Raw genomic sequence first — 18,939 nt, forward strand, 5'->3', positions numbered from 1 at the left:
AACGAGTAAATAATGTATTATTTTCTATTATAACCCTCTTCGCATCTCTCTTTTCTCTTTTACTTGTTTCAGTCATTTGACTGCAGCCATTATGAAGCACCGCCTTTAGTCGAGCAAATCGACCCCAGGACTTATTCTTTTGGAAGCCTAGTACTTATTCTATCGGTCTTTTTTGCCGAACCGCTAAGTAAATACGGGGACGTAAACACACCAGCATCGGTTGTCAAGCATACATATATATATATATATATAGATATATATATATATATATATATATGTATATATATATATATATATATATATATATATATATATATATATATAATATATATATATATATATATACGATAGGCTTCTTTCAGTTTCCGTCTACCAAATCCACTCACAAGGCTTTGGTCGGCCCGAGGCTATGCTATAGTAGAAGACACTTGCGCAAGGTGCCACGCAGTAGAACTGAACCCGGACCATGCAGTTGGTAAGCAAGCTACTTACCACACAGCCACTCCTGCGTTATATAGCCACTCCTATGTTATATACTTATTTATTTATTTACTTGCTGAGACGGCAAGCTGGCGGCATCGTTATTGTACCAGATAAAATACTTCGTGGTATTTCGCTCAGCTCTCTACGCTCTGAGCTCACATGCCGTCGACATCAACTCTGCCTTTTATTATTCCGGGCGTAAATAAAATAAGTACGAGCTGTGAACTATGTGCGATATAATCGACTAGACTCCTCCTTTAAAATTTCAGGTCTTTTGCTTACAGTGGAAACGATTATTTATTTACTTATTAAAGCGGCAAGCTGGCCAAATCGTTACTGTGCTGGACAAAAACCTTAGCAGCATTTCGTCAGGCTCTTTATGTTCCGAGTTTAAATGCTGCCGAGGTCGACTTTGCCTTTTGAGCAAATCGGGGTCGATAAAATAAGTACTAGTGGAGAACTATGGGCACTGTAATCTATTATCTCCCTTCCTCAAAATTTCAGGCGTTGTGCCTGCCTATAGTAAAAAGAATGATTTATTTATCTGTATTGGACTCAGTCAAATATAGTAAATACGCCATTAACTGCGATGTTTATTTACTGAAAGGCGATAAGTGTAGGTGTGTGGTAAGAAGCTTGCTTCCCAAACAAATGGTTCGGAGTTCAGTCCCACTGCGTGGCACTTTGGGCAAGTGTCTCCTACTATAGCCCCTGGCCGACCAAACCCTTGTGAATGGATTTGAAAACTGAAAGAAGCCCATCGTATATATATATGTCTGTGTGCGCGCGCGTGTGTGCGTGTGTGTGTGTGTGTGTGTTGTGTGTGTGTGTGTCTTTGTGTCTGTGTTTGTGCCTCCACCACTACCGCTTGACAACCGATGTTGGTGCATTTACGTCCCCGTAACCTAGCGGTTCGGCCATAGAGACCGATAGAATAAGTACCAGGCTTTGAAAATAAAAATAAGTGCTGGTGGGGGTTGATACATTCGACTAAAAATCCTTCAAGGCGGTGCCCCAGCATGGCTGCAGTCTAATGACTGAAAGAAGTAAAAGATTTCCCTCTGCCGATACTCTGAGAGTCACATTTGACCAACCAAAATTTAAGAATTGCAAACTTCTCTGGGTTTCTCTTCATTTCAGACAAGCCAGAGAAGCAAGTCAATTCTTTGAATATTTTCTCAGCGCAGCATAACAAATAAGCTTGTTAGTCAAAGAAATCCAGTTCACTTTCAAAATTAAATACAATTTTTATGTGTAAAGTACGGTTCATGAGGTGAGACAACTATATCCATCAAACTACAATGAAGTCGAGACAATTGTTGATTCAGTTTATAAATATAATTTGGTGAATATTTAAACTAACAATCAAAATCGCAATGCACCTGTTGTTAAACACATACTCTCTCTCGCTTTCTCTCTCTCTCTTTCTCCCCTCTCTTTCTCCCCCTCTCTTTCTCTCCCTCCTCTCTCTCTTTTTCTCTTTCTTTCTCCTTCTCTCTGCGTCTCTCTCTCTCTCTCTCTTCCATACACACTATATATATAGCTATCCGTTTATATATTTATCCATCCCACTCGCTTTCTCTCTTTCCCTCTCTCTCCACACACACACTCTCTCTCTTTCTCTCTATCCTCTGGCTCTCTCTCTGTCTCTCCTCTGTCTCTCTCTCCTATGTCTCTCTCCTCTGTCTTTCTCTCCCCTCTGTCTCTATGTCTCTCTCCTCTGTCTATCTCTCCTCTCTCTCTCTCCTATGTCTATCTCCTCTGTATCTCTCTCCCCTCTGTCTCTCTCTCCTCCGTCTATCTCTCCTCTGTCTATCTCTCCTCTGTCTATCTCTCCTCTCTCTCTCTCTCTCTCTCTCTCTCTCTCTCCTCTGTATCTGTCTCTTTCCGTGTCTATCTCTGTACCTGGAGGTTTTCTACTAAAATCTATATTTTCATATTTAGAATGTATTTATGCATAGACTGTATGTGAGGCTGAAACCTTATATAGTTGCCGCCATTGTCAGTTTGTACATAAATTTTAATAAGAGTACGATTCCTTTCTTATCATATGATCATATTTATTTGTTTGTCTTTTATTAATTTATTTATTTATTCAAATGTAATCCTATCATTTTATTTGTGTATGTGCTTGTTTCATTGCAGAAATCCTATATTTCACATAAGGTGACAGGCCAAGTTATTATAAAGCCTTCTGTGTATTTTCTTACCAATCGAGACCAAAAACAAGTGGTAAAATGAAGCTTCTAACAGTTTTCGGATTCGTGTGTGTTTTGATCTTTGTGCAAGGTAGGTAATTTATACATCAACATGCATTACTGTGTATATATATATATATATATATATATATATATATATATATATATATATATATATATATATATATATATATATTATATATAATATATATTATCACAATCAAGGAACGGCCATAATAGGCCATTCACCCACTAGAAATAACAGCCAAAAGCTTTAACCGCACAAAATAACATCAATTCCGTAAACCAGGAGAAAATTTAAAAAACATTTACCCTGTAATTACAGGGAAAATTTAAAAAACATTTACCCTGTAATTACAGGGTAATGTTTTTTAAATTTTCTCCTGGTTTACGGAATTGATGTTATTTTGCGGTTAAAGCTTTTGGCTGTTATTTCTAGTGGGTGAATGGCCTATTATGGCCGTTCCTTGATTGTGATGTTGAACTTAAAATGGTATATGACTATTTAATTTTTTCCCACTAGGCCGCTGGTGGCAAAAGAATTCTACAAAATTTTTTTGCCACCCTATATTGATTAATTATATATATATATATATATATATATAGGGAAAGTTTACGAAAAAAAACAAAAGACGAAGATAGGTGGTGTACAAAACAAACAGATGTATTAGTATAACGCTCAGGAATAGAAAAAGTCTTTCACGTTTCGAGCCTACGCTCTTCTACAGAAAGATACACAGAAAAAACAAGGAGAGAAACAAGGAGAGAAATATATATATATATATATATATATATATATATATATATATATATATATATATGAAGAGCAGAAGAATTGTCTATAAATGCTTATTAATATAGGATTCCATTACAGGATAGCACTTCTGTGAAACGATCTTCTTAAAAAACTTAATTCAAATCTTTAAACTATCATATACATTATATATTTATACTTATACATTTTTACATATATTCATAATATTTATATCTTTAATCAACAATATTTTAAACATGTATATATCTTTCTGAAGAATTTCTAATATAGATTTCCTATATTAATAATAATATATCATAATATATATAGATATATATATATATATATCTATATATACATATATATCCGTAATTGATAACTAACACTATTTTTTAAAATGCGTCTTTCTTCCGTCAGTCCATATTTTCAATGTCCGTAAAAACAAAATGGGAATGCGAATATATGGGAATATATATCCAGCCTGCAGACGTATATAAATATGGTGTGTGCGCGTGTGTATGTGTATGCTCGTGTGTGTGTGTACGTCTCTGTCTCTGTCTGTCTGTTACTCTCTCTCTCTCTCTCTGTATATATATATATATATTCACGCATATGCATAATATATATATATATATATATATATATATATATTGGAAGAAATGAGGTAAAAAGAAGATCGGATGGTTTATATTTACAGATATTTATTTATATATTACATTTTTACATATATATCATATCATTTAGATCATTAGCGCTTTCTCCCATTCTAGTGGGGTTTTTAAATTTGAAAACCCCACTAGAATGGGAGAAAGCGCTAATGATCTAAATGATATGATATATATGTAAAAAATGTAATATATAAATAAATATCTGTAAATATAAACCATCCGATCTTCTTTTTACCTCATTTCTTCCAATATATAATACCTGTACATCTCATCTCCAAACCTTCCAATATATATATATATATATATATATATATATATATATATATATATATATATATATATCTTATGCATATGCGTGAATATGTATATATATATGAATAGTAATATATACATACATGTGTGTGTGTTTGAGTGTGTGTGTGTGTGTGTGTGTGTGTGTGTGTGTGTGTGTGTGTGTGTGTGTGTGTGTGTGTGTGTGTGTGTGTGTGACAGACAGACAGAGAAAGAAAGAAAGAAAGGACGTGAAAAGAAAGAAGAAGCAATAAATCTTTGAAATTATTCGTTTTATTAACACATGAAAGAAAAAAAAAACCGAACACGGAAAATTTTGCTCATTTTGTTTGAAGTGGAGAATAAGAGTTTTATGCAGACGTTCCCGAAATCATCATAAACATATTCCACTCAAAGTCATTCTCTACTTTACAACGTCTGCCACCCCTGTAGGTTCTGTGCGATCGTGCGCATTTTTGTGTCACGTATTTCGCCATGGAATAACAGCAAAGAGGCTGCAAAGAAAATATCAATCGTTATTTTATATCTACATATATAAAACTGTAGTTGTGTGAGTGTCTGTCCCCTTCGATTTAGATTCCTAACTACTCCCACATTTTGCGGTGCAGTTTAACCAAATTCGGGTATCTTATAGTCGTGATTCATATCGAGCCCGTCTGGGTATTAGCCCACGTCTACGATGAGTCTACGATTTTAAAAATAATTTAACATCATTTTTTATTCCATTTTAATGCATAATTTTTCGTGTCGATGGCGGCGGAGTTGGCGTCCACGCTCACAGCTGCATCTGTGTTGCTTTTCCCCCTTCTTCCCTCCCTCGTGAAGCTGTGGGGAAGGGAGTGTAAAGAAGTCAACGTCGTGACATCAAAACAGAAATGGCTAAGAAAGCCCGAATTGGCATCTATAAGGGAAGTAACTCTCTAAAAATGCTTATATAGTTATTTCCCTTACAAACCCGAGCAACGCCGGGCGATACTGCTAGTGAAGCATAAAACATTAAATAACTTAATGGGAGTTCGTATACGAAGTTCTGACCTGTATTATTTTACCAACGCTTTTGACAATATAACTTGCGTGATATGGTTTTAAACAAAAAAGTACAGAAACTGAGTCAACAAGCTTCTTTATTTTATCAAATTTGCCATTAAGGTAGTACATAGAGTAAGGTACCTTGCAGGCAGGACACGGACTTTAATGAGGTGGATGATAATGATACAAGGATGATAAGGATGGGAGAAGACGAAAAACGCCCGCCGACTTTTGCTTCTCTAAAACATTGTTCTTTTTTAAAAATACTGAATGAAGGATTAACCCTCTCACAATTTTATAACACTTTATGGACTAAAAAATCCATTACAATTAAAAATAATTACATAAATGAGTCTTTAATAAACTTTCTTGCCTCCTGCAGGCATTCCAGCAGCCGCAAGTTGGAGGCCTTTACACAAGATCTGTACTCTTCCTTTGAGAAGGGGTCCATTATGTGATAGAGGTTCCTTTCTTCCAGTACCCGAGCAGCCATCTGCGGAGGCCACTCTGGAATACAAGTCGAGTCTATCAGGTCCCGACTATCAAAGGAACTTTCTATATAATTCTCTATAGCCCCTCCCCTGAGATAGAAGATCACATGTTCTTCAACATTTCCTCTGGGAGGGGCCTTCTTCTTCTCCCACCCCCTCCCGCTCCGGTGGCTCACATTCCACCGAACGGGTTTCGTAACATGCCGCCGGTGCACCAGCAACCGCCGGCGATGCCCCGTTTACAAGCTTCTTGTCGAAATCTTACCTCTACTTGACAGTGTGATGTGACTTCTTACATGAGTACTAGATTTAATATTTAATATTTACTCAACGATTAATAAGATTATGTGGCCTTTACACATTTTACGCGTGTATTAGTGATAGGCGTGATGGAGGATTGTTACACCTGCGAATTAACTGTGCTAGAGACTTATCCGCTAAGAACTTTACTGAATAAAATTAATCCCTTTTCGTTGGACAAGTTATTTGCGACTCGACATATAAGTATGTGACGAAATGTAGTTTTTAAGGTCTTTGGGGAGTGACAAGAATTACTTTGGGGTTTCCTAGCTCTTATCTTTATTCTATGTTGTAAGCAAATAATGTTTTAGAGGAATGAAGGGATTTGGTAGAATACACATAGAACCTTACGGGGGAGTGCTGAAAAGTTCCTGGCTTTAAGAGTGTCACGAAACGTCTGGTTGGAGGCCCAACCTTCTGAAGTCATATACAGAACTTTGAAAACTTGAAGGCCCTCTGCGATATGTGTGTGAATCTGAGAGAGAAATATGTTAAATAAAATCATAACTAACTGACCCTCCTATATTTTACTGAATAAAATTAATCACTTTTCGTTGGACAAGTTATTTGCAACTATATAATGAATAGAGAGTTAGGATTAATTATCCCTACCTGACCCACGAGTTCTAGTTAATGTTCTAATCCGACCTGCAACGCCAAACAAGTTTGGCATCTCTAGTCATGGTAAACACTCGATACTAGTAGGCATTACCTCCATCAAAATACAATCTATAGTTGTCTTAAGAGAAAGGACGCATTGAATAAAATGATCGTGAGGGCACAGTGCTGAGAAAAAAAGACAATCACAGCTAGGATGCCTTCGATAAAAGGTTCGTTAGATCAAGGCTCATTTCGGGATAAACAACGATAAAATCATCTAAGTAACACATACCTTAATAATAATTTCCACAAGCAAACAACGGTACCTTTATGTGGTCGTTCAACACCCTATAAAAGGATTGAATGAGCGTATTGGATGATATGGTCCTAAATACACATCATCATCATCATCATTGTTCGACCTAGGTCGAGACAATGGAATTTACCATGCTACGCCAGACTTCACGGTCCATCATGGCATTACGGAGGTCCTGTTGCTGGATGCCTGTATCCCTCGAGATTACATCAGGGTAGGAGAGTGTGCGCCCTCTGGTATTGCGAGTAGATGGCTTCCAGAGGAGAAGAGTAGAAATTACTTCTTTTTCAGCTCTACAACAATGTCCAGCAAACTGGACTCTCCTACCCTTCACAGTGAGTGGTCACAGCTAGAAAGACCAATGTAAGACCGTGTTGGAACGACTAAGTTGAAAGCCAGTAAAAAAATTTCAAATTTTGGGACAGCGTCAGTAATTTCGGAGCTAAGTTGATTAAGTCGACCCCAGTGCTCAACTGGTACCTATTTTATCGATCCCGTAAGGATGAAAGGCAAAGTCGATCGCGGTTTAATTCTAACCTAGAACATGAAATCGGACGAAATACCTATTTCTTTACTGTCCACAAGGGGCTACACACAGTGGGGACAAACAAGGACAGACAAACGGATTAACGCGATTATGTCGACCCCAGTGCGTAACTGGTACTTATTTAATCTACCCCCGAAAGGATGAAAGGCAAAGTTGACCTCGGCGGAATTTGAACTCAGAACGTAGCGGCAGACGAAATACCACAAAGCTTTTTGCTCGACGCGGTAACGATTCTGCCGGCTCGCCGCCGTTACGTGTGAGTACATATCGATTTCCAGTTTGGTGCGAATGTGTGCATGTGTGTGTGTGTTCTTGTGTTTATACCCTACCACTCTTGATGAATTTTGTTGATTCGCTTACCCACCCGTATTTAAGCAGTTTGGCGGGAGAAATCGATAGAATGAGTACCTGGCTTTAATAAAAATGTCCTGGCATTGATTTGTTCAAATAAACTCTTGAAGGCGGCACCCCAGCATGACCACAGTTCAATGACTACAGGTAAAAAAGGAACAAAAAGGAAAGATATTGCCTGTATAAGTTTGTGTATGTGTGTGAGTGTGTGTGTATGAGAGAGGGAGACAGTGTGTGTGTGTGACAGAGAGAGAGAGAGAGTGTGTGTGTGTGTTGTGTGTGTGTGTGTGTGTGCGAGTGTGTGTGCGAGAAAGAGAGAGACAGTGTGTATGTGTGTGAGTGTGTGTGAGTGATGTGAGTGTTTGTGTGTGAGAGAGAGAGAAACAATGTGTGTGAGTGTGTGTGTGTGTGTGTGTGCGTGGGTGTGTGAGTGGGTGTGTGTGAGAGAGAGAGTGTGTGGGGGGGGGGTGCGCGTGCGTGCGTGCACTATTTAAATGGATGTGGGATGGGAAAAAGTCGATGTATTCTGATATATATTGGTTACTTTCCTTTATGCCCGATTGACTTTGTCGATTGTCTTCCTTCGAGATCGATAATGACAGAAATCAATCATTAAATAGTATCTAATGTTATACACGTATCTATGTATCTGGTGTATCCCGTACAGTCTTACAAGCACTTATCTAATTACTTTAATGCCTATTAGGGGTTATTTGAGCTCCAGTGAGTAAAATACGAGTTACGACATGTTATTACATAAAAGCTGCGCCCTCCACCTTTAGGATACGGTTTCCATAAATCCCAACCCCCCAGACCCATACTTACAGTGTCTTTAACAACTTTGTTTATTCGATCGATAGAATTGCAACGTTCCATAACCTATTGGGTCACAGAGGCAGGGCTTTCTTAACAAAAGCGCACTGGCAGAATCGTTAGAACGCCGGGCAAAATGCCTAGCCGCACTTCGTCCGAATTCATGTTCTGGGTTCAAATTCCACCGCCTCTGTTAAGACAGCCCTGCCTCTGTGACTCAATAGGTTATGGAACGTCGCAGTTCTATCGATCGAATGAACTTTGCCTTTCATCCTTTCGGGGTCGATAAAATAGGTACCAGTTGAGCACTGGGGTCGATGTAACCAACTTAGCTCCGAAGTTACTGACAGTGTCTCGAAATTTGACATTTTTTTTTACTACCTTGAACATATTCGTTCCAACACTGTGTTTCATTGGTCTTTCTAGCTGTAACCATCCCGCTTTTTTTCCCCACATTGTGTATGTAGGACCATATTACCCAATACGCCCATTCAATTTTCGTGAGGTAGCTAGGAATTCATAACTGTCTAAACAGCGTTATAGGACCCCCTGGGACAAACAGTGCACCGGACCACTGCATATATAGATCAGAATTGGGTCCCTAAACCCGTGCTCCTCCGTCAGCTACTGCCCTGTATGCTCATCCCTTAAGATGGCTCTGCAGGGAGGCACCATTAGACTTCCTGTTTATATAGTATATCTAGAACAAATTAATAAAACATAGTTACATAAACAGTGTAACTTTTGGGTACCCCCTCGTGTATACGCGTAGGAGCAGGAAATTACATTTCAGAGATAAGCCACCTTTGAAAAGCTACGTGTAGATTCGACTAGAACACGTTTGCTTAACTAAGTATTGACTAAGTATTAAATAACAACTAGCTACGAATTCGATCGACAAGCGTCTTTAATGGTTTCATGTTTTGGCACAAGGCCAGCAATAAATAAGGAGAGGCAGTGAATAAGTCGATTACTTGACCCCTGTACTTGGCTGGTACGCTATCTTACCAATGCGGAAGGATGAAAGGCAAAATTGACTTCAGTGTGATTTGAATTCAGAAGGTAGGTGCATCGGAAAAAATACCTATTTCTTTATTACCCACAAGGGGCTAAACACAGAGGAGACAAACAAGGACAAACAAGGACAGACAAACGGATTAAGTCGATTACATCGACCCCAGTGCGTAACTGGTACTTAATTTATCGACCCCGAAAGGATGAAAGGCAAAGTCGACCTTGGCGGATTTTAACTCAGAACGTAACGGCAGACGAAATACAGCTACGCATTTCGCCCAGGGTGCTAACGCTTCTGCCAGCTCGCCGGAAGAAATACCGTTAAGCATATTGCTCGATGCAGTAACGATTCGACTAGCTCGCCGCTTTAAGCGTCTTCAATAATTCTTTCTACTATAGGCACAAGGCTGGAAATTTTGCAGGGGTGATGGAAGCTAGTCGATTACATAGACCCAGTACATAGCTGGTACTTATTTTATCGACTCTTAAAGGTTGAATGGCAACGTCAACCTCGGCGAGATTTGAACTCAGAACGTAAAGACGGACGAAATACCGCTTATCATTTTGTCCTACATGCAAACGATTCGACCCGTTCACCTCCAGCATCTTTAATTATACAGCGAAAGCATCGGTTAGAAGATGCGAACTGACGACCAGGTGTTTGGTTGTCTTATTACTCTATGCAGTTGGCTAATCGTAACTGTCACTACATAGGTTAATAGTGACAAATTCTATTTAACACAATGAAATCTAAGGATTTGCTCGTTATCAATATTTTACAGGAAGTTCATCTGAATGTCAGTGATTTCCTTTTATCATTTACCACTTCTCTCTCTTTTTCTCTCTTTCTTTCATTTTCTAAATCATTTCTTTTTTAAATCGGTTTTCTTCTTGAAGACGTCATTTTCATCATTTCCTTTCTTCCTTCCTTCACTTCTACTTTCACTTTCTCTTTCAAACCTAATTTTTTTTCTTCTCTCGTGTTCCTTTTCTACTCTCCCAACCTCTTTCCCTTTCTTTCTTGCGCTCTCTCTCTCTCTCTCTCTCTCTCTCCCTTTCCCTCTCTTACTCTCTCCTACAATGAATCTATTTACTCACCTTTATTCACTCATTTTTATTTCTCAATTATCTTTCTTTCTCTTTCTTCAGAATTTCCTCATTCTCTCTCTTTTATTTTTCTATCTTCTAATTTTTCTCTTTATACACTGTCTTCTCCCTCTCTATATTTCTTCCTCCCCTCTCTCTGTCATACGTTTGTGTATGTTTGTGTGTGTGCGTACACACATGTGGCAGTATGTTAAAGACGTTTGCCTCCTAACTATATGGTTCCGGTTTCAGTTCCACTGCATGGCACCTTGGGCAAGTGTTTTCTGTCATAGCTTCGGGCCACTGGAAAGTGAAAGAAGCCTATCGTAAATATGTATGTATGTATGTATGTATGTATGTACGTATGTACGTATGTACGTATGTATGTATGTATGTACGTATGTATATATATATATATATATATATATATACGATGAGTTTCTTTCAGTTTCCGTCTACCAAATCCACTCAGAAGGCTTTGGTCGACCCGAGGCTATAGTAGAAGACATTTGCCCATGGTACCACGCATTGGGACTGAACCCGGAACCATGTGGTTGGCAAGGAAGCTACTTACCTTACAGCCGTTCACTTCCCAGTAACTTAGCGGTACGACATTTGAGATCCCATACCAAGCTTTAAAAAAATAAGCACTGGAGTTGATTCGTTTGACAAAAACTCAAAAGTTCAGTGCCCCAGTATGGCCGCAGTTCGATGACTGAAACAGATAAAACAAACAGAGATTATTCCATTCATTCATTCTTTGTTTCTTTCTTACTACTTCTCTCTCTCTCTCTTTGCTCAAACAATTATTCTATCCCCCCCACCACCACCACCACGCCCTATTTACATAAACCTCAATCACCGTCTCAACTTATTTACGAAACAACGGATCAGTTCAGTATTTGCTGTTTGCCGCCATAGTAGTGATTGTGACGAAACGGTGAAACGAAACAATTATTTCGTCCGACGACGCTTATTTACTTTTTTTCTTGTCCCACCAGAATAGATGTTTCATCCCTTCTGACTGGACAATAATAATAATAATAATAATAATAATATAATATAATAATAATAATAATAATAATAATAATAATAATAATAATTCCCCCCAGAATAGATATTTCATCCCTTCTGACTGGACATAATAATAATAATAATAATAATAATAATAATAATAATAATAATAATAATATAATAGTAATAGTAATAATAATAATAATAATAATAATAATAATAATAATAATAATTCCCATCAGAATAGATATTTCATCCCTTCTGACTGGGCATAATAATAATAATAATAATAATAATAATAATAATAATAATATATATAATTCCCCCCAGAATAGTTAGTTCATCCCTTCTGATTGGTCATAATAATAATAATAATTATAATAATGATGATGATGATGATGATGATAATAATAATAACAATAATAATAATAATTAATAATAATAATAATAATGATAATAATGATAATGATAATAGAATATATAAATAACACAATTCATGAACAAAGTGTAAAATGTCATTTATCCAGCCAACCTTTATCTCATCCAGCTACTGTCCATTCAACCAAAGGTCATTATACACCATTCAACAGCAAGCCATTCACATCTTTCTTTACTCTCCCCATTTTTTTCTTTCTTTATCCTTTCCTTCTTTTTTTCTGCCTTTCTTTCTTTCTTTATCTTTCTTCTATTGTTTTCACATTCCTTTTTCATTTCACCTTGCAAATGTGTATGCGCGTATGCATGTATGGGTATTTGCTTTTATTTTCGTGTGCGCATGCGTGCGTTTATTTGCTTGTTATGTTTGCATGTTTGTGTGTTTGAATGCGTGAGTTTTTTTTGTTTGTTTTTTTTTTTACCTGTGAATCGGTGTGTCGATGTATGTTTGTATGCGTGTAGGTTCCCGTATTTACGTCTCTTTGTGCGCATGCACATGTATTTGTGTGTATTCACGTGTATTCACATGTATTTGTGGGTATACGTGTGTACGCTTGTGGTATGCACATTTGTGTGTGTCTGTGCTTGTGTGTAATCACAGATATTTGTGTGCATTCGTGTGTGTGTATAGTTATGCATATTTGTGCGTGTGAGCGAGCATCTATCTGTCTATCTATCTATCTAACTAACTATCTCTCTCTCTCTCTCTCTCCTCTCTCTATATATATATATATTATATATATATAATATATATATTTATTTATATATGTATATATTTATTTATAATATATATATATATTCTATATTTATATATATATATATAAATATATGAAATATATATATATAAATATATGAAATATATATATATAAATATTATATATTTATATATATATATTTATATATATAATGATAATATATATATATATATATAATGTATATATATATATATAGTGTATATAATATATATGTATATATATTATATGTATATATATATATATATATATATATATATATATATATATATCTATATATATATATATATATATATAGATATATAATATGTATATATATATATATATATATATATAATATATATATATATATGTATATATGTATATATGTATGTATATATTCATATGTGCGTTTATGTTTGTGTCTGCTTGTATGTGGTTATACATTTCTGTACGAATGTGTGAACGTTTGATTTGTATGCATGTATGTATGTATGTATGTTATTATGTATGTATGTATGTATGTATGTATATATATATGTGTGTGTATGTGTGTATGTATATATATGTTTGTGGTGTACAATCATATTCATATGTGTGTTTATGTGTGCATTCGTATGTGTGCGTTGTTGTGCATATTTGTGCGTGTGTGATCACACTCACGCACCCACACACACTCTTATACACACATATGCCCATGTATATTCATACACGTGTATATGTGCATGCATGTGTGCATGCTTGCATATGCTGGTGTACATGCACAAACACCTGTCTGTATGTGTGCATGTATTTGCATGTTCACATGCATATAAATAAATCTGTTTATTTGTTTATATGTGCACGTTGCCGTTCATACATGCGTGCATGTTTGCATATATATATATGCTTCTGTATGTTTGAAGGTTTTGTACGTGCCCTGTGCGAATGAGTGCGTTAAATATCTGTGACTGGGGTTATGTTTATTCCGTAAGATCGAATATTGGAGAAACACGTTTGGCTGTGACGTTATCAATTTGCAATAGAATATCAAGAATCAAAAACGGTGAAGGGAAGGTGCTTATTAATAGCAGCAGTCATAGTTTTGTTGTTGCTGGTTGGTTGGTTGGGGGGGGGGGTGAAATGGTGATGGTGACGGTGCTAGTGCTAACGCTATTAATGATTTTCTCTTTTAAATGCGGCGATAGCTCATGTTGTAACTGTCAACATTTTTGTTTGTTTTATTTTGTTGTTTTTTTTTGGTGGGTGTTTTGCTGGAGATTTTATTTATTTATTTATTTATTTATTTATTTGTTCGAAAGTTTTGAGTTAATTAGTTATTACCCACCCACACCACTACCACCACCAACAACAACAACAACAACACTACAGCAACAACGTTACTACAAGAATATCACTAACCCAAGCGACTGAAATCACGAACACCTGAACGAACAACAACAATAACAACAACAACAATCTCACTAATATCATTACAAACAAACACCACGTAAAAATCAACATTAACTGCATCAACAACAATAACAACACGTTTATAATACTACCAGTACTAACACTCTGTCTACTACCACTGCTACCTTTGTCCGCAGTAAAATCAAAGAATCAAAGACAAATTCTACTACCAACACTTACACCAACACAAATACCTGTTCGAACACTCGAACAAAGAACAACACAAACACTTATACGAATACTCGAACAAAGAACAACACAAACACCTATGCGAGTACTCGAACAAAGAAAAAACACCGAGAATATCAAAATCAACGGCGAAAACAATACCAATAAATAACAATAGCCCTATCCCTGTCAGTAACAACACCATCAAAGCCACCATCGACAAAAATAACAGTGACAACAATACGATTATCAACAACATTGATAACACCAACACCATCATGAACGGCTGTACCAACAATTATACCATCGCCATCAACAACGTCAACAACACGGACAAAACCTAGAAAGAAATTTAAAAGACATTACAGTTGAAAACTGTATTAATAGAGCCATTTATAAAAAGAACAGGTTTTATCAAGCCATTACTGAATAATATCGACCATGGAGGGTTAGGGTTGTAGTCAGTGAACCAAGAGGTTGGTCGTTCGTATTCTGGAATCTGCAGTTCACAGTAACCGTGGGCAAGACATTTAACTTATAAATTACATAAGATTGATCAACCACCTAGAAATAGGAAATAGTAACAAAATCTTACTCGAATCATACCCTGAAACAGGAAGGATACATCTGTTTATGTGGTTCTAGATATAATTATAAAAGGCTAAAGACCCCCTTCGGTCATGAAGGACCATTGGATAGCACCTAGAAAGTTCCCCTCCGAGGCACAAGTTCAGACAAGGTTGCTTAAAGAAGACCAGTAGTCGCCTATGTATACCAGCCTCCTCTCTCCACTCCACTGATGTTATCCAAGGGAAAGGTAAAGACCGATACAGCTTGACACCAGTAACGTCGCAACTCATTTCTACAGCTGAGTGAACTGGAGCAGCATGAAATAAAGTGTCTTGCTCAAGAACACAACACACACGCAACATATATATATATATATATATATATATATATATATATATATAGGTCGTGAGTTCAATTCCCGCCGACGCGTCATCTCCGCACCCTCAACTGGGTACAGCTCCAGTATGACCTTTTAGTTTCTATGAGTCATTCTGATTTTTAAGTTCGCCTTTGCTTTCTTCTCACCATATGTCACTCCTCGTCACTTTTGCACTGGCCACCCATCCATATTGCGATAGAAAGATGACAACAAACTGAGTGGGGGGTTAATGTCGTTACAATATCCCTGACGTCACCCTTGTATTTGTCGTAAATACTGGGGTGCAAACGTATGTGCAGAGATTATATAGCTATTTCAGACAGTTTTCTGATCTGAGTCTTTGTTCTTGAGACCACAGATGAGCTTATCGGCCCTATCACTCTCAGTCAAGAGAATTTGTTCGTATGCCGTTGCTCTTTTGAGGGCAACTTATCTGGTACAGTTCTACATTGAAGAGATGAGGAATTATGTACATTATTTACATTATTTACATTCGACGGATATTTGTCCTCATCATGTTTGTTGTTAACACAACGTTTCGACTGATATACCCCCCAGCCTTCTTCGGGTGTCTTGGGGAAATGTTGTGTTAACAACAAACAAGATGCGGACAAATATCCTTCGAATGTAAATAATGTAAATAATGTAAATGATGAACTTGTCTGGTGTTCTATATAGAGGGATATTTATTATTCAACCACTGAAAACAACAGAAACGGTTATAAGCGCCGACGCAGTAGACTAATGGAGGGAAAACGTTACTAATGAACATGAGCAATTTTATGTTATAAGTCCTTTAAAGGGAATAATGAAGTTTTGAATAGAGATTGCTTCAGTAGTCTAAGACTGCGTAGATTAGAAAGAAAGTGGTTTGTGCGTTTGTGTGTGGGGGGGGGTCTGTTTGTCCGTGTGTTTTGCACGCGAGGGCACGTACTTAGACACGAACACAAGGCAGTCGATTAATAAAATTGTTATGGCATAGAACAAAATGCCTTGCAATATTTGCTGTGGTTCTATGCGTTTTGGGTTCAAATACCGCATATAGTTTATTTTACTTTGGAGCCAATAAAATAATATACAAGTCAACTTCTAGGCTATTTCTCTCGCTCTCTCTCTTCCATGGAGAGAGAGAGAGGGAGGGGGGGTTATATGAGGAAGCCTCCACTTATATAGATCAATGTCACATTTCAGACCTGCAGAAAATTTGAGTATTTTCCTTTAGTTCAAAATTTATCCCTAATTAATTCGATGCTTTCTCAGAATATGCGAAACGCTTGAAATAACTATTTAAAAACCTCGATTTCACAAGCGACATTCATTTGGCTCCCGAGAAGGGGTGCATCCCCTAGAGTGGAATTAAAAAGCAGCAAAGAGAGCGGCGAGTAGTACATTTATTTTGCGTTTAATTAGAACCCCTACGTTTATTACAGAAGGATAAAAGTTAGGATGCTGATGAGTAACCAAAAGTTTTAGGCTAGCAATGGTCAAGAAAAGGGCGCGAAAACACTAATTTAGGAGCATTTAAGAATTTATATGGGTTCTAATGAATTCGCAGTTTTGTGAAATTTAGGAAACTTTGGAACTGATGTTAAAATTTAGATTTTATGTTAAAATTTAGAATATAAGTTAATCTATAACGAAAGAGATAAGCCTTCATATATTTTAACTTTATTTTATTTTGTTAGCAAGCATTTTATTTTCTGTCCCATTTCCTTACCCAGACTCCTAACAAGAACACGCCGAGACATCACGAGCCGACGAGGGGGCTTCTAAGTGGTTGCTTAACCTGCTAGAAATAGCTGTCAATTTTCTTCAAATCACATCCTACGGTCTTAAAGCACGAAGGATGTTTTAGATAATGCAGCCTTAGATATACTACAAAAACGGAATGATCATGGCTGGAATGCATTCGATTATGGTTCTGCTTGATGAGAGTTGTCCCAGAACTAAACAACAACAACAACAACAACACTAGCAGCAACACGAACAACACCGTGACACCATCGGCAAGCAGACAACATTACGGCGCCTGTTCCACAAGTATGTTATTAATATCAATAAACGAAAACGCAGCATGCCCATCGTCCAGGGGAGAAGATGGAAGGCAAGCAAAGGAATGATGTGGTTGGCCTCAGCCAGGTACTAATCATTTCAATATCTCACTGAACAATAACATATATGGACATCGCTATCGATTTGCACGACTTTTGCAACGCGTAATAAGCATTTGTTTAATAATAGAGATGCCAAACGAATAATAAATAGGCGGAAATTAGCGTTCCATATTGAATGATATGCTTCTTCGGAGTTATTGCCAGCCTGTTAATATGTGAAGCGATAGAGCTGCTAATTAACGACCATAGAGAAGTAGGAAAAGGAATGCTCGTTTGAGAAACAGAGGGCGGTTTCGAATCGTTGTGGCATTCTTTCTTTGAATTAGTAACTGACTTTTTTTTAAAATAATGTTTCACACTGGAAGAGTTGTAAATTGAAATGAAATCATTCCACATGGACACCGGCCTGAGTATGTGGTTAAGATGCTTGCTTTTGTTACCATGTGGTTTCAAATTCGGTCCCACTGCGCGGCATCTTGGGCAAGTGTCTTCAACTATAGGCTGAGTAAGTTTGGTAGATAGTGGAAGCACTCCGTCGGTTACGACGACGAGGGTTCCGGTTGATCCGAATCAACGGAACAGCCTGATCGTGAAATTAACGTGTAAGTGGCTGAGCACTCCACAGACACGTGTACCCTTAACGTAGTTCTCGGGGATATTCAGCGTGACACAGAGAGTGACAAGGCCGGCCCTTTGAAATACAGGTACAACAGAAACAGGAAGTAAGAGTGAGAGAAAGTTGTGGTGAAAGAATACAGCAGGGATCACCACCATCCCCTGCCGGAGCCTCGTGGAGCTTTAGGTGTTTTCGCTCAATAAACACTCACAACGCCCGGTCTGGGAATCGAAACCGCGATCCTATGACCGCGAGTCCGCTGCCCTCACCACTGGGCCATTGCGCCTCCACTTTGGTAGATAATGTAATGTACTGTTCTGTGATAGAAAGATGAAAAAAAAGTACTACGTCTGGTGAGGGATAAATATTTATTTAAAGGACACAATACGTGTCTTTAAGTGATACTTATAGTTTCATACGTTAAGAAATACCTCATACATATTCATCAAGCACAAACCACATATCATAACGAAGTAAAAAAAAAGTTGAATAAGAGAA

The 18,939-nt window shown here is 37.3% G+C and overlaps 1 protein-coding gene across 1 annotated transcript in view; it reads left to right on the top strand.

Moving 5' to 3' along the window:
• Positions 1 to 2,620: 2,620 nt before the first annotated feature.
• LOC115219547 overlaps positions 2,621 to 18,939 on the top strand; it is a 100,675-nt gene continuing 84,356 nt past the window's right edge. Inside the window, exon 1 of the mRNA XM_029789752.2 lies at positions 2,621 to 2,772. Within this exon, the coding sequence (XP_029645612.1) occupies positions 2,721 to 2,772 (52 nt within the window). The 5' untranslated portion in view covers positions 2,621 to 2,720. The remainder of the gene's footprint in view (positions 2,773 to 18,939) is intronic.

Source organism: Octopus sinensis, linkage group LG14 (genome assembly GCF_006345805.1).
Source record: "Octopus sinensis linkage group LG14, ASM634580v1, whole genome shotgun sequence".
Lineage (NCBI taxonomy): Eukaryota > Metazoa > Mollusca > Cephalopoda > Octopoda > Octopodidae > Octopus > Octopus sinensis.